Source organism: Ipomoea triloba, chromosome 15 (genome assembly GCF_003576645.1).
Source record: "Ipomoea triloba cultivar NCNSP0323 chromosome 15, ASM357664v1".
Taxonomy (NCBI): domain Eukaryota; kingdom Viridiplantae; phylum Streptophyta; class Magnoliopsida; order Solanales; family Convolvulaceae; genus Ipomoea; species Ipomoea triloba.
Genome location: NC_044930.1, coordinates 13,320,884 through 13,337,762, shown reverse-complemented (window position 1 = coordinate 13,337,762; position 16,879 = coordinate 13,320,884). Strand labels below are relative to the sequence as shown.

General features: G+C 33.6%; 1 protein-coding gene across 2 annotated transcripts; it reads right to left on the bottom strand.

Annotated features, from left to right (window-relative positions):
- Positions 1-11,274: 11,274 nt before the first annotated feature.
- Positions 11,275-15,907, bottom strand: LOC116006067 (FACT complex subunit SPT16-like). 2 transcript variants are annotated; one of them, XM_031246329.1, is made up of 3 exons: positions 15,749-15,907; positions 15,589-15,648; positions 11,275-14,822 (listed from the first exon to the last, which is right to left on the bottom strand). In XM_031246329.1, exon 3 carries the CDS (start codon positions 14,751-14,753, stop codon positions 11,538-11,540), a length of 3,216 nt encoding a protein of 1,071 aa, XP_031102189.1. In that variant the 5' UTR covers positions 14,754-14,822; positions 15,589-15,648; positions 15,749-15,907; the 3' UTR covers positions 11,275-11,537. The 2 variants fall into 2 exon arrangements, with proteins under 2 accessions (XP_031102189.1, XP_031102188.1); XM_031246328.1 differs by having other exon boundaries at positions 15,744-15,905.
- Between the last annotated feature and the right edge of the window lie 972 nt (positions 15,908-16,879).

The following is a 16,879-nucleotide window of genomic DNA, read 5'->3' as shown; positions in this document are numbered from 1 at the left end:
GCGCCACAATGTTCACATTCATGAATGCAATCTCCATGATCAAAATAATCATCTAAAAAGAAAAAATTTCATTATATTAAAAAATCGCAGAGCACAGAAAAAATAAATATAAAATGATTACCAGTTGGAGGGGCAATTGATTGTTCGCAATCTATGTTTTTCGACTGTTCTTCAAACGAAGGTAGTAAGTTTCTTGTGCCAACAACAAATGATTTGTTGTAATCAACATGCCTTTTGCACTTTTTCTTATTGCATTCTATTGTACCTAAAAGAACAAAGGTTATTACTTAAAAATCAATAACTTGTGGATAAAAGGTATATAGTTGCATGTACTAAATTATTGCTAAAAAGAGCTAACTTACTTATGAGATTGTCGTTGTGGCTCGTACTTAAATCGTTCGTTACATTACTTGACTTTGAATGAAGACTATCTTTAAGAACTGAAAAAGAAGTGAACATTAAGCAAAACTAATATATATATATATATATATATATATATATATATATATATGCATATAAAAAAATTATTTAGATTACTTTACATTTGTAATATTACTGAGCGGGGTATTAAATTCTATGGAATTAGTAAGCACCGAGTATCTTCTTGCAATGTTATAAGTACCACTAAAAGTTTAGAAGTTCCAAATTCTGATAATGACCAATTTTCTTTGTTTCCTGGAAAAAAAAACATCAAATATGAAATTTCAAACATGATAACAAAATACCTTAATTATAATAAAAGTTAAAAGCTTATTGTATTTGAAAAAAAATATAAACAAACAAAAAATAATGATAAATACTTAAATAATCTCTTACCATTAGTAACAGAGAAACTGTTTGAAGACCCAATATGTGATAATGAAGAGTTTTCTTCATTCCTTATAAAAATATAAAAAGAAGTCATTAATTTCACAACAAAATGAAAAAAGTATTCAAATTTATTAAATCCTTAAAAAAAAAAAGTTATAGGGTATTAGATACATTATTATCCTTATTTATTGTATATAAAACAAAACAAAATTAATTAGTGTAAATTATATCAAATAAGCTATATAAAGAGTATTTTGGGCTCTACAATCTGGTTGAATAAAACTTTTGGGCAGCACAAGATAATATTTATAATGCACTGTTTTATGGCCTGCTATAATTATATACCCAGCCCAACAACCCGGCCCAATAAGCCTTGGTATTTAAACCCACCTAACCCTAATTCTTATGACCAGTCGACTATTCATATTCTATTTCCTTCGTGTCCTCTCTCTCTCCTAACGAAACCCTCTATCCGCTCAAGATACACTGTCTAGATCTCATCCTCTTCTGATAGTGTTCTACGCAGCTTTGTGTGTTATTCCTAGATTTTGTAGTAAAAATATGTTCAGAAGTGAGCAAAGATCGGAAAAATACATGTATGACTCCCAATTTCTTATGAAATATGAATACCATCGGTTCGATTTAGGGTATTCATCCGAAAATTGAAAAAATCTTCAGATCTGAAGGTCTTTTTTACAGACCTGTACCTTAAGTTCAACGTATGGAATCTTAAAGACGATCGTAGCCTAAACTACAGCGAAGGACATTTATATCCGACTACATATAAGGTAAAGTACTACTGATCTTGTTCAAAATTCTTAGATATTTCTATTTCCTACACACAGTCTATACTATTTGCGTAGTTTGTTAGGTCATGATTTTCGAATTCTTTTTGGTAAACCCTAATTTATTAAGAAAACTATGATGTACAATAAATTCGATTTTGATATACAGATATAGAAGGTTTAGGGTGTATTATGGTAGTTAGTTTATTAAAAATTGCAAAGCATGCCATAAATATTATTGTTTAGACTTATAGGATGTTAAATCACATACAATATTTTTTACTACTGATAGTTACAAAATTTTGTGATGCAGACAGGTACATTACAGGGATTTCACCATTAGATGATGCTAAAAAACATGGTATTCTTATAATACAATCTAATTAGATGCAAAGCAGTGAGGTAACCTACAGTTTACATCAAATTATTAATGAATTAATTTACCTGTACTCTGAGATATATGCTTTCTTTTACTGCTTATAGTTGTTGAAGTAAATATTTGCCTCATCTCGTTGTATGACTGCCACCAGTTTGGTTAGATTGTGTAAGGTCTGTAGAGAGAAGTAATACTAAATGGGTGATTTACACTTCTATTTAGATAATAATGATGAGGTCTAAAAAGTAATGCCATTAATAGACTGAGAAAATGACTATTCATTTCTCATTGAATTTAAGACAATGTGTTCATTATTTGTTCTTAATTTATTATGCTTCCCAAGGTGTTGCTACTGTGATAAGTTGATAACTGGGAATAAACTAACAAATGTCTTTCAAGTTGATGGTAAATGATGATTAATCAGTATCTGATGCCATTTGCAGATACAGAACATATAAGTATGGTCGTGAATCGGCTCATATTGTCATGTTGAGCTGATGTAGTTATAGTTATCATTTCAGTATGTCTATAAGTGTGTATTCTTGAAACTTGGAAATATACTTAGTTATTTGTATCTAACTATATGGGATTAGTTGACATTTTTCATTGTACAGCTATTTGCAGATGATAACAGTAATGTATTGGTATGGAAAACTTTTTTAAAAAGATTGTAATACTTGTTAGAATAAATATAGTGGTATATTATAGTTAGTATAGTGTTTGTTATGAATTGTTGAATTTAAGATGAGATAATTTCCTATCTCATCAATAGTAGTTAAATATTTATTTCAGCAATTTGTAAAAGACAGTACTGGATTAGTTTACATAATGTGTGCAAGGTTTTACAAACTTATGTTGTATTGAAGAACAATAGTTTTTATAACCATCTTTAGTCTAAAAAATTGTTTAGTTTTGATCCAAAGCAATAGTTTTGATAGCCATATCAAGATCAAGATTTTTCGTAGGCATATGTACGAAAAATGACGTTTTTTGTGTTCACTTTATATAAGAAGAAGCACCAAGGGTATTAAAAAGGTATGATTAGCTAAAGTAATTACAAATACTTTGATTGCAATGTATTTTTAATCCAAAATACAGGTCTGCTTCTATAAGGTGTTGTCTATAAAGTATAATAGTGGTAGTATACAAACCCAATATATAAAACGGAAATAATCCAGATCAAACCCAACCCCCAATTCCTAATTTCCCATCGTCTTCATCGGAGCAGTGCACTAACGCCTTAGGACCTCCATCTACAGAAATGGAAACCAAGCCAAAACCATCCACCTAAAGCCTCTGTATCTCTTCCCTAACACCAGAACTCCTCCTAATCGTCTACAAATTCAACCTTTTGAACGCAGAAAATCGAATCCAAAAAATGTGAGAAACCTTGTATGTATAACTTCTTCGATTTCCAGTTATCACAGACGAAGTCGTTGGAGAAAAGTTTCTATACCCTTAAGGTAAGGTTTTATTTCAATCCTAAAATTTAAAATTTAATTTATTAGACACGGACCGAATTTGACTATTTAATATTCAGCTTTAAAAAACTACCATCATCAACATACTAACTCAATCTGTGCATGCATAACAATCTCGAAGGTGATTGCCAACAAATTGAAAGGGAAATGAAGCTCATAGAAAGATAAGTACTCCATTTACTTCAAATTGTTTATATCTAGCTAAATTTCTAAATTCATACTCTGTTTGTGTGTTTAAAATTAGGGTTAACACTGCCTTTATTTGAGTTAGGTGTTGGTCGTCAGAAATTTCTGTTCAAGGAGGAAATAGAATGGGCAGTAGGTGGACCTACAATCTTTCTCAAGGATAGAGAAATGCATTCTGACATAAGCCATAGGTAATATAGAGTTTTCCTTTTTTTTTTTTTTTAATTTCGAACCAAACAGAAATGTATATATAACCAAGCATTGTGTTTTTTTGTGCATATATAATATGTACATTCCATAGTTGTTACATTCAAGGATCTATGCTTAAATCTGTATCATACTATTGATTTTGTATTTTATTTTTTGTGCATTTATATTGTGAATATAGAAAGGTTTTTAAGGTTAGGAATTTTTTACTCAATCAGTAGCCTACTTCGAATCTAACAATGTAAAAAAATGCAAACCTATTTTAAAAAAAACAGTTTAAAATTTTTTCATGTGTTTATGCACTGTCTGACAGTTTATTATTTTGAACTACATATTAAAGTTGGAACACAACACATAATGGTATAAGTAAAAATGAATATTCTTACAATAAAAAATAATGCAAAACTATTTTTTTAAAAAATGTAGTTAATTTTTTCGTCTGCTTTATCAAATGGAGTAATATGGTGAGTGCGTTTGAGTTGAGTTGTTATTGATGATGGAAAGTGATTTGATGAGGCTGTTGTTATGCAACACTCACTTGTCCATTTATTTGTTTTTGCAAGCCCTTAGCTGATTACATATTTGACTGGCTTGCATTTGATTTCTTTGTTCATTGGATTTGTCATTCATATGAAACAACATTATTTTTTTTGTCAATGCTAAGGGTGGAGCAGATTCAAAATACCTTTTTGGACTTGGCATTGCACATCAGATGGATAGGCTAAGAGACAGTCTCATTGCATTCTCAAAGTATGTTAACGGGACAACATCAAAAGACATCTTGGATATGAGGTAAGAACTAAACGTATTTCAGTTAAGTTTTTGAATAGATATTGTAATTAAAGTTGAATAACTAAAGTTTTATAAACTATGTAATTGCCAACAACTAAACTTAATTACAAAAAATGTTTACAGCCAAAATCCTTACTTACACATTGTAAGCAAGGAATTTTGATACTACAAACTATGTACAGAACTGGGGTGTAACTTCAATCAGTTTTTGACTCCCTCCAAAAAAATTGAAATGAACCTGCATCAATTTCCTTGCCTACTGTGACTGTTTTTGCACCTGCAAAATAGTATCCAAGCAGTACATATAATAGTTAATAAAAATAGGATTAGATAGACTGTTTCATACAGTCCAGAACAATTTCCTTGCTTAAGGAATCTGTTTTTCCACCTGCAAAAGAGTATATAAGCAGTACATCTAATTCTTTGCAAAAAAAAGATTAGATAATATGTTTCATACAGTCCAGAAATTAAAAACCGTTACCAAAATAAGTTTAGACATAAAGTACTTCAATTGTCTAGTACAGTACTCAACCAAAACATTGGAACAAATTAAAAAAAAAAAAGTTTTCAAGAATGAAACATGTGCCCAGAATCATTTCCAAATTATCATTTCATATCTTCTCCTGCTTGACAGTCACTTCTTTCATCTTTTTAGTACTCTTGGAAGTGGAAAATTGGTCCATAAGACACTTCTTGACAGACTCAAAATCTTCCTCGTCAACCACTTTTCTCTTCCCTGTATTAATGGGTAATGGACTCTGGACCTCATCATCTTTAGATGTTTCCTGAAACAGTAATAGAAAAGGGATTAATTTTAATGTAGGTAAGAAGTAAGAAAACTAAATAACTATTAAGGGACCTTGAGGTACAAACTTCATCAGATTCTGAATCTTCATTTTGATCCTCTTCTATCATTTTTGACATCAAGTCTTTATCTTGATGGTCCCTTAAGTTGCAGTAGGTGTCAAGTAACAATTGATCCCTTAATACTCTTATGACATTATAAGCAGAATTAGGTCCCCTCATAGTGCCCTTTTTGAAACCAATCTTAAATATCATAGCCATTCCACTGAGAATCTCCAATTCTGGGGGAATCCGAACACAGACCTAAATACGGAACTGATTACTACACCATTAAGCAAAAAGAGAAGTATAATTATATTATATATATAAAGTGACTCTTACCTTAGAGTATTTTTGATACAGCAACGATGCCGGAACACCTACCAGTTCAGCAACCTCCCTATCCCACAAAAGGAAGGGAGCATCACCTGTCCTATCTACGACCCTAACCAAAAGTTTGTACCTAACAGTTCCTTCCACAAATTGTCCTTTACACTTTGAACATTTCAAAAAGCCTTCATCATCTGATAGTTTCTTGTTACAACCTGCCTTCATGCAAGATATGTAAAACCATTTTCCAGAACCTTCAATACCCATTATTTCAGCAGGCACATAGAAGTCATTATCCTGGACAGGGTAAAAAAAGTTTAACATATACGTAATAGTTTGATAGTTGGAGGGAAAAAAATTAGGACTTAAGTACCTCTACAGCCTCAAAAACATCAGACAATGTACTAACATTACTGCACCACTCTAGAATTCACTTGGACTAGTTGACTGGGACAACACAGTGGTAATACTAATACTTTTCACTGGAGAAGTGTTAGCAGCTAACCTATAGGGATCAGAGGAGAAGTTAAGTATAAGATTCAAAAGAATACATTAAATATACAGTTTGGTTGTAGAAGTACTTACTTTGATCTAAAATCAACAAACTCAGCAAAAGTTTGATTAAACCAAAGCTGTGTGGCATCATATGATGAGGTAATCCTAACTTCACCTATTAAAAGAATCATGTTAGAGAGAATCTGTAGTTGAGGTCAATTAGTATTGTGCACACATTTTTGTAGATAATACTTACCATTCACTACTTTTGCCCTGCAGAGCTGTATTACTACAATGAGTAGCTCAGCCAAATTAGCATTGTAATAAGGAAGAATGGCAGAGACATGGTCATCCCATACTGTGCACTTCAAGGTATTATCCCTAATCAAATTTAAAATAATCAAAGCATGTCTTACTAATTCATGTTTACAGTGATTAAATATAGAAAAAGTAGGATTTCAAACTTACTGTGTATCAGCAATTAGAAAATCAATAAGTCTGGATGGCTTTCCACCAATAATTTTGTCCAGTGGTGAATATATTTCAACAACTTTGCCTATTACATCTGTATAATTACGGAGAGGAGAAAACAAATATTAGTTGTGCAGATTAAGAGTAATACAAAATATTACACACACAAAAAGAAATAGAGTGGAAAAATGTACCAAACAGCTCCTTGTCATCAACTTGATCTACCTTTTTCAAAGATTCATATGTCTTTAAACGAAACATAAAAACAGGAAATCCCTTTGACCTAATCTGTTTTACTTCTGTTTTGTAGTTGAATTTGATGAGGAAGGGATGCTGTGTTGTCTTGTACAGGTAATAGTTCTTGACTACCAAAAAGTTTTTGATGGAATAAAGCTTGCCCTGTTTAAAAATCTGTCTATATTTGGATACATCATCTTTTGTGGTATTTGCATTTATAAAATCTCCATATTTAACGACAAAGATGCAGCATTAATATTCACATACACAGTTAATATTTGTAAAAAAAGATATGTAAATTAGTTTTTTTACCTCAGCATCATGGAACAAAAGTCCAAACTCTTATTGGTTTGAGCCCCCCCTTACTTCTGGTACTTCATACATCCTGATTAATCGTACTCTGATTGATCTCTTCCTATGAAAAGGACTAATCACTTTTACAGAAACATATTGTGAAGGCATTTTCGAATACAACAAAGACAGTACTGAAAGAAAATTTGTATGAAATGACTAACAGTTGGTGAGTGGTTTTCCCGGGCATATACTTAATCAATGAAAGTATATATAGAGTGTTTTTGCTATTAATGCTGAGAATTGATTAATGTGAATATCAGGTATTTTATTGGAAAGCTGAAGAGTCATCAGCTCAAAAGACTTGAGCAATAAATGTTTGTAATCATTTTGATTTTTAAATATGTTTCTGATCATAAAATTATCACGTGTAAAATTTTAAGTTCTGTAATCTCCATTTCGTGGGTTGTAAAAATTTTAATTTTGTTTTGGGCTATTTGATTTACAAATATGAATTTTACATGTACATACATATATAACAAACTATATGTACACGTACAGGTATGTGTGTATATATATATATACACATGTACTTATTGAATACGAATCAATTAATATGGAAGCATACTGTCAGTTTAAATATTTAAACAGACAGTATGCTTCCATATTAATTGATTCTATACACATGTACTTATTGAATAAGTATGCTTCCATATTAATTGATTCGTATTCAATAAGTACATGTGTGTGTATATATATATATATATATATATATATATATATATATATATATATATATATATATATATATAGAGAGGATCGCGTTCAAATGCGTACTAGTCGCTTAGGAGAGAAATGCCGACGAATCATAGCGCGCCACGTGTCCGGAATGTAGTTGCACCTAACGTTATAACTAGGTGCACGTTATGTTATAACTAGGTGCAGGTGCATAAATGTTAACAAGGTAAATTACTTGCACCAGCAAGTGAAAATAGATGCACACGTGCAAGTAAAATGTATTACAAGTGCAAGTAAATTGTACAATGAGCATCAATACTAAGTGCATTTAATGTTATAACTAGGTGCACCTAATGCTATAATTAGGTGCACATAGGTTGCAACCAGGTGCATGAATGTTAACAAAGTAAATTACTTGCACAAGTGCAAGTAAAATGTATTGCAGATGCCTGTAAAATGTATTACAGGTGCAAGTGAATTGTACAATGAGCATTAATACTAAGTGCACCTAATGTTATAACTAGGTGCACATAATGTGATAATTAGGTGCAACCTATGTTATAACTAGGTGCACCTAGGTTGCACCCATGTGCATGAATATTAACAAAGTAAATTACTTGCATTTGTATATGAAAGTATTTGCGAAAATAGGTGCATGAATATTAATAAGGTAAATTACTTACACTTGTAAGTGAAAATAGGTGCGAAAATAGGTGCACTTGTAAGTGAAACTAGGTGCACTTATAAGTGAAACTAGGTGCACCAAAGTTTCAGTTATTTACAAAAATGCCACCGCGTCATTTTTTTAAAATTGCATCTGATTCGTTGATCTGGACACGTGGACGGCTGTGAAGCGTTCTCATTTCTTACCTGGGCAGCAATTCACATGGGAGTGCATTCCTCTATATATATATATATATATATATATATATATATATATATATATATATATATCATAAATATATATCATAACTACATAGTCTGGGAATTTGGAAAACACAATCAATTAGCCACCTATTAGTTTCTTATTTACGTTGGAAATAGGGAATAACAATGATGATAATCGATTTCAAGTAATAAGATCAGTATGAACAACATTAAATAAGTAGCCAAATCGGCTGGCATTAAAACGCTGACGTTTTCTCTAGGCGGGAAAACACAGCAGGAAGTTGTTGCTTTATTATAGAGTTAGATAGCCTTGTAATGTGTGAATGTGGAGTTTCTTTATTATAGAGTTAGATAGCCTTGTAATGTGTGAATGTGGAGTTTTCAAATTGTGAATATGGAGTATAGGGTCTGTGAATGTAAAGTTTGTGTTCTGTTGCGATGAGGAGCCGTTAACGCCGTTAATTTTTTATTTTTATTTTTAAAATTGTGAACCCACGTCGTATTGTACCCAGGTCCACCTTGCAAGGTGGACCTGGGTCCACGGCATAACTACTGAAAATTTTAAATTTCAATATACAAAATTACATTACTCAATATTCACAATTTTGTTATATAGATTCAAAAATTGTATTATACTATTAAATATATAGTTATGAAATTGTTATACTTGCAAGGTGGACCCGAATCCATAGCATAACAACCGGAGACCCAATACATTCTCTCTCCTTCTTTTCTATCCTCCACTTCATCAAAAACCATTGATAGGGATGCTCTAGCATGAGTTGTAGTAGTGGTGAATTGTACCACAACTTCTGATATCACATTCCATTGGATTGAGTATATGCAGGTTTATGAAATATAATGAACTTCCTGCAAATTTCTCAGTTTCCATTTGGGTTTAGAGGTGTATTTATGGTGCAATCAATCCAATCAAATTGGGTGTAATTTGTCAATAATAAACCTGCTTAAGAATGCAATATAATAATAAACCTGCCAAGTACACAGTACAGTAATGTAATATAGAACAGGCGATCTGCCAAATCACACTGGAATTCAGCCTGCAATTTGCAGTTCAACTTGCTAAACCACACTGCAAAATCACATTGCAACCTAAAATCTGTAATATAACCAGTTAACCACCTGTATGTAATTTTCTAAATTCCATTTGTTTCCCACCAAAAATTTAAGGAAAGCAAATAAGTTATATTTTTTGTCCAAAAATTCATCAAATAATAATTTGGCAACTCGGAGGATGACATACGCTTAAAAAAAAAAAAAAAAAAAAAAAAAAAAAAAAAAAAAAAAAAAAAAAAAAAAAAAAAAAAAAAAAAAAAAAAAAAAAAAAAAAAAAAAAAAAAAAAAAAAAAAAAAAAAAAAAAAAAAAAAAAAAAAAAAAAAAAAAAAAAAATGGAGTATAGGGTCTGTGAATGTAAAGTTTGTGTTGTTGCGATGAGGAGCCGTTAACGCCGTTAATTTTTTATTTTATTTTTAAAATTGTGAACCACGTCGTATTGTACCCAGGTCCACCTTGCAAGGTGGACCTGGGTCCACGGCATAACTACTGAAAATTTTAAATTCAATATACAAAATTACATTACTCAATATCACAATTTTGTTATATAGATTCAAAAATTGTATTATACTATTAAAATATAGTTATGAAATTGTTATACTTGCAAGGTGGACCCGAATCCATAGCATAACAACCGGAGACCCAATACATTCTCCTCCTTCTTTTCTATCCTCCACTTCATCAAAAACCATTGATAGGGATGCTCTAGCATGAGTTGTAGTAGTGGAAATTGTACCACAACTTCTGATATCACATTCCATTGGATTGAGTATATGCAGGTTTATGAAATATAATGAACTTCCTGCAAAAATTTCTCAGTTTCCATTTGGGTTTAGAGGTGTATTTATGTGCAATCAATCCAATCAAATTGGGTGTAATTTGTCAATAATAAACCTGCTTAAGAATGCAATATAATAAATAACCTGCAAGTACACGTACAGTAATGTAATATAGAACAGGCGATCTGCCAAATCACACTGGAATTCAGCCTGCAATTTGCAGTTCAACTTGCTAAACCCACACTGCAAAATCACATTGCAACCTAAAATCTGTAATGATAACAGTTAACCACCTGTATGTAATTTCTAAATTCCATTTGTTCCCCACCAAAAATTTAAGGAAAGCCAAATAAGTTATATTTTTTGTCCAAAAATTCATCAAAATAATAATTTGCAACTCGGAGGATGACATACGCTTAAAAAAAAAAAAAAAAAAAAAAAAAAAAAAAAAAAAAAAAAAAGGTTCTACATCAACTAATGGCCCACAATGGAAGGACCTAAAATGCAAATTTCCCATGATATTATTAAGATGTGCAATTTCACTAATATGAAGTTCCATGCATGCACGATATGTCCTGGGTTCACCTGAACAAAAGGTCCAACTTCCACACATCATAGATTACGAAAACTATCTTACATACACCTGGTAGAAAACCTAAAAGTTGGCACTCAGTTGAGAGCTAACTATTATACAGCTGATTTGGTAACCGTAATAAAGTTCAACTACTAGTAGAAAGAGCACGAAAAAATCAATGTTTACCTAAACCTGGGCCTCTTACTTAGGCTGCTGCTGCTGCTACCGAGATTTTTTCTCTCTGGTGCGCGGGCTTTGCCAAAAGCCTTCATTTTCCTCTTCCTTCTGTCCTCCTCACTATCTGAATCGTCTCCCTTCTCTCTGTCTGCATTACTTGCTTCCCTTTCTAACTCCTCCCATGTTTTTCCTTCGTCTTCTTCAGAGCCTTCTTCAGAATCATCACCTTCATCATCCTCCGACTCCACTAGTGACTCACTGTCAGCGTCCTCTTCATCTGAAGACTCAGGCTCTACATCTGAGGGCACATAACCACCATCAGAATCCTGCGAGTTATCAGATTCAGAATCAGAGGCCTCCAAATTGAGGAACTCCCATCCACCATTCTCAATGAAATCCTCTGGATCATCGGTGATTGTTTTTAGTATCTGCCTCCAGTTAAGGTTTAACCTGCTTTCATAGTACTTCAGGTCTGTCGTGTCAAGCCATTCCTTGATTCCATCCAGTGCCGTTGAAGGGATGGAATCAATCCGCATAACATCTCGCTTGAAGTCCTTGAACACAATTGTCATGTCAAAATTCTTCTGGCCCAGCCCCACCCTTTCCAAATTGACAATCTCAATCTCACCAAGTGTTATTACAACAAAAGGTGTCTCGACAAGCTCAACAAGGCAGCTTGAGGTTGGGACAATAAAAGCTGTTGATTTATGTGGCACACCATGGAACCCAAGTTCTCTCAATGGCTGATCAAATTCCAGATCAAGCGCTTTAAATTGAGGCTGCCCCCAAAGATCGTTAACTTTGTTTATGAAGTTCTGGAATTCCATGTTTATCTTATTTTTCCTCTCCCTCTCTCGCTGCTCCTCCTCAATCTCATCAGGATCATAAGCAGATCTTTTTCCACCACCAATCGTTTGAACCACATCCATGACTTCAACATAGAATTGGACATCCTTGGTTTTCTTGTTTCCCACCATTATGTGATTATGCAGATGAAAGTGGAGCAGTGTGATCATTTCCTTCTCTGCTGGCTGGAAGAATGCATGTTTGAGGTTGCCATACATAATATCCACTCTCTCATCTGGCCTTGAAGTTCCATAACGAAATCCATTTGTGTGAGCTTCTAAAGTACCAGGAAGTTTTCTCCCTCGGCCACCAAATACAGGACGGATCCACAAATCAGTCAACTTTATAGGCTTAAATTTGGCTCCTGCAAGTTGTAGTTTCTCCTGTGTCACTAAGGTTGCCCTCTCAGCCTTTTCCGACTCCCGAGAGACAACCTGCCTGCGGAGAGTTCTTATCTGTTGGACTATTTCACTAATGTGTCTTGTGTCCTTCGAACGAAAAGAAACTTCTTTAACATATATAGACCCCTGAAACTTTAGTGTGTTTGAGTCATGAGGATTGAAAGGCGTGCCAGGCACATTAAACATTATCCTGATATAGCAAGTACGATTTGTATCCTGTTGACTAGATACACTTTTCACTGTGGCAACATGGAATGGAATCATGCTTCCATGAATAGGTAAGAGGACAGACTCATTCTTCTGATCAACCTGAATCATCAAATCTTTGGGAGAAGGTAGGTCATTAATGTTCCTATATGCAACTAGATCTCCACTGGTTCTTACAGCACCACGATTATCTGCCACCCCAGCACTGCCTCCTGTGAGCCTCCTTAAAGTTTCTTCATTCTTTTGACGTGCCAATTCTGCCTGGTGTTGCCTCCTCAGCTCCTCTTTGGATGCCTCATGGTTAACAGACCTGAGTGTGGCCTTAGATGGGAGTCCTTCAGCACGATCAGGCTTCACCTTAACTTTTGTCTGCTCTTCTTCTTCATCTCCATCCTCATTGAATGAGTAAGCCACATCTTTTACAGCTTTTGAACTCATAGACGTCACCACCTCTGGGGAAGTTTGGCCAACAATAACTGTATCAGCAAGCAACATCGAAAACTTTCCAGTCTTTGGGTTTTTTGTCTCTGTTTGCAAATTCTGAAACCCAATACTCACATTAAAAACCATTCCAGCTTTCAGCAATCTGTCATTCTTGCCATTGAGAATCAACCCTGACTCACGGAACTCGAGGCCAATACCAGTCCCTGCTGATTTGGTCACACTTGCAGTCAATTCAGGTACCTCCGTTTCAATTATGGAAATTGCTGCTTGGTATGCTTCACCAGCCTTCTTACCTGGTCTCAGAGCACTAATTGCTGCATCATGGGCCTTAAGGAGGACTTCATAAGCCTTGCTTTGCATCGGGTTTGCATCAATTAGAAAAGTGCGAGCAACATTCGAGCAATAGCTATTGTAACGTGACCCAACTGCACATATGATCACACTAGTTGAATCATAGTAAAGGTTTTGATCATTGCTCGATGCACTTGGTTTCAGATCAAACTCTCCCCCACTCTGAAAAATTGGTGGGTAACAGATATCAACATTTTCTGCTTTCAGCTTCACCTTAATCCTTGCAGGTTCAAGTATGACCTTTTCAGTATCACCCATAAGTGAAGAATGAGTTACCTTCTTTTCTTCATCAATAACCCTTTCGAGTTTTGGGACCACAAAATGCTTCATCACAGATGAAGTCAAATAAGCAGCTTTCTTCACATTCATTATCTCAGCAGCATCCTTGACAGCAAACAGGTCAGAGAACCCACTCGCTATGTCACTAAGTTGAAAATTAGCATTATGTAATTTCTCACTCCACGTCTCTAACAGATTCCCTTCAGGAGCCTCTCTTGCAAGGTGTCCAACTACAGGGGTATCATGACCATTCTGAGCATGAATGGCATTGAATATAGCATCCATTGATTCAGTTCCATCATCATTTTTGGCTTTAATATGCATCACAACATCCACACCTACAGCATCCTTAGCAGATTGTTTCACAACTTCAAGTAAGGATGCCTTTTTCTGGCTACACAGAAAATGGATCTGCTTCTTCATGAATACCATAATTGTATCAGGAAACTCATACCCAACCAACCACATGTTAAGAGCTGAAGATTTTAAGTACCTCAAATCCTCCGATGGAGGAGGAGTTCCTATTGCAATAACTTCTGAAGAGCCCCAAAGTTCATTATTGTAGTCACTCCAGTGAGAGTACAGCATTTTTAAACGCTTACTGAAGGTATCCACACTTATACTATAAGTGCTAGGTGCTCCAGATGCTTTCCCATTAGCAGCCTTAGCATTACCATTTCGGTTATCAGCCATAGGAGAAGATATTCACAGGTCTAGCGGCGTAATAGTTTTAAGACAGAAGTTTGATGTATCACCGGGAGACTACAAAATAGTATTAATCAGTTTCCTCTGACAAACATAGCATAACAAAAAAGAATGGTCGTACCAAACCTCACTGAAAAGAACATTACAGCATATGATATCTATTTGTTATCAAACTCCATAAAGTAACAAAAGTCATAAGTTTCATCTTCCAGACAAAAAAGAAAATGATCCATACCAATTTCATCCAAAAGAACAATGCTACATCTAACCTATGAATATCAAGAACATTGTAAAATTTACAACCTTATGGCTCTTCATTCATTCGAAACAAATTTTCAAATTTAAAATCTAAAGTAACAACAAATATAGGAAATGACCAATCATATTAAAACTTCAACTTACTCATGTCATTAAAATATCTGATGCCCCATTCTCATAGAACTGAAGAAAAACAATCAGGCATACATTTTTTTATGGTTTCTTTTTGCTCATATTTGATTTTAAATCCAATCTGAATTACAACATTATTTTAACTTACACTTAATAACAACTCACTACCATAGTAACAGATTTTCCACATTTAAAGCAAACATCATTACTCAAGTTGCAGTGAAAAGTGTCGCCATTTTCAAAGGCGAATTCCAAAGTCATTACCACTTTATAATAAGAATCTCAAATCAAAATACCATCAATCCCCTAGCACAGCACATTGTTTTTCCAGAAATCAACACTTATCGAAACCAAACTGAACAAAATCCAAACAGATAAACGGAATATTACAAGAAAGTCAAAACAAAAATTGGTAATATTCGCAAGAACTCACACTCGATTGCTCCAAGAATATGATCACTCGAATCCTCAATCACTTCCAATGCTTCTTCAACTGTTAAATACAAACTTTTAAAAGAATTTCAAAAAAAAAAACATAAAAAATAAAATAAAAAAATTTGCGAACAACGATGAATGAGAATCGAATACCTTACATAATTGAAGTTTCTAAGAAGATCGATAAGGGTTCCCGGATTGTTACGGCGAAAGTGGATTTTGATTATGGTTAGAAATGCTAACATCCGATAGATCAACGAGTGGATGAATATCCGATGAAGTGAAGAAACGGGGGCTGACGGAGAGGGAGAGCTGGGGGATGGGGAAATAGGGTAGATATTTGATAATAGACTATCAGTGGGGTCCTCGGTATATGGATTAATGACTCCCGTTGTCCTCCTTGTTGCCCAAAATTACATAACTAGTGTTATACACTTATACTCAACCTCTTCTTCTATTTGTGTTTTTATGTTAACGTATATATTTTTGAATTATTTATCATAATCTAATTGATTTTCTTTTTAGTACAATTTTACTCCTTTACCATAGAAATGAAATATTGAATTATTTATCATAATCTAATTGATTTTACTTTGAGTACAATTTTACTCCTTTACCATAGAAATGAAATAAGTATTCAGGGAAAAATATTTACGCTGTGTTTAGTTCATGGAACTAGACACAAGGAATGAAAATGAAAGTTATACACATTATTTGATTGACAATTTTTTAAAACACATGTTGAATAAGATATTGGAAATGACTAAAAATAGGGACTTGGGATCCAAGAGATAGCCCAAGACCAAAAAGATGACCTAGGCGGCTCAAAAAGAATTCACTACATGGGGTTCAAAAAGGCGATCCGAGCCCAAGGAAAACGATCCAGACCAAGGTGGTCTAGACTAGAGGTGTCAAACGGGCAGGCTTAGTCCGGCCCGCCACTAGCCCATTTATTTTTTGGACAGGACCAACCTAGTCCAATAAAAATTTGGGCCAAGCTTGGCCAAGTCCAAAAAAAAAAAAATTAAAGTTCGACCTAATCCATAGCTCTAAAAAAATTAAAAATAGAAAAAATATTAAAAATTACATATCGACTAATTAAGTCATGTATTCCTTCTAAACTAGTTTTACAAGTTCATATATTTATTTTCAACTATTTAACTTAAGAAATATTACAAGAAAATAAAGAAATCGATAATTAATAATATACTACCACTAATAAGAATAAGTTTACAAATTGAAACTACAGAGTACAAACTACTATGTAGTAAGGGGTAAATTTTTCAATT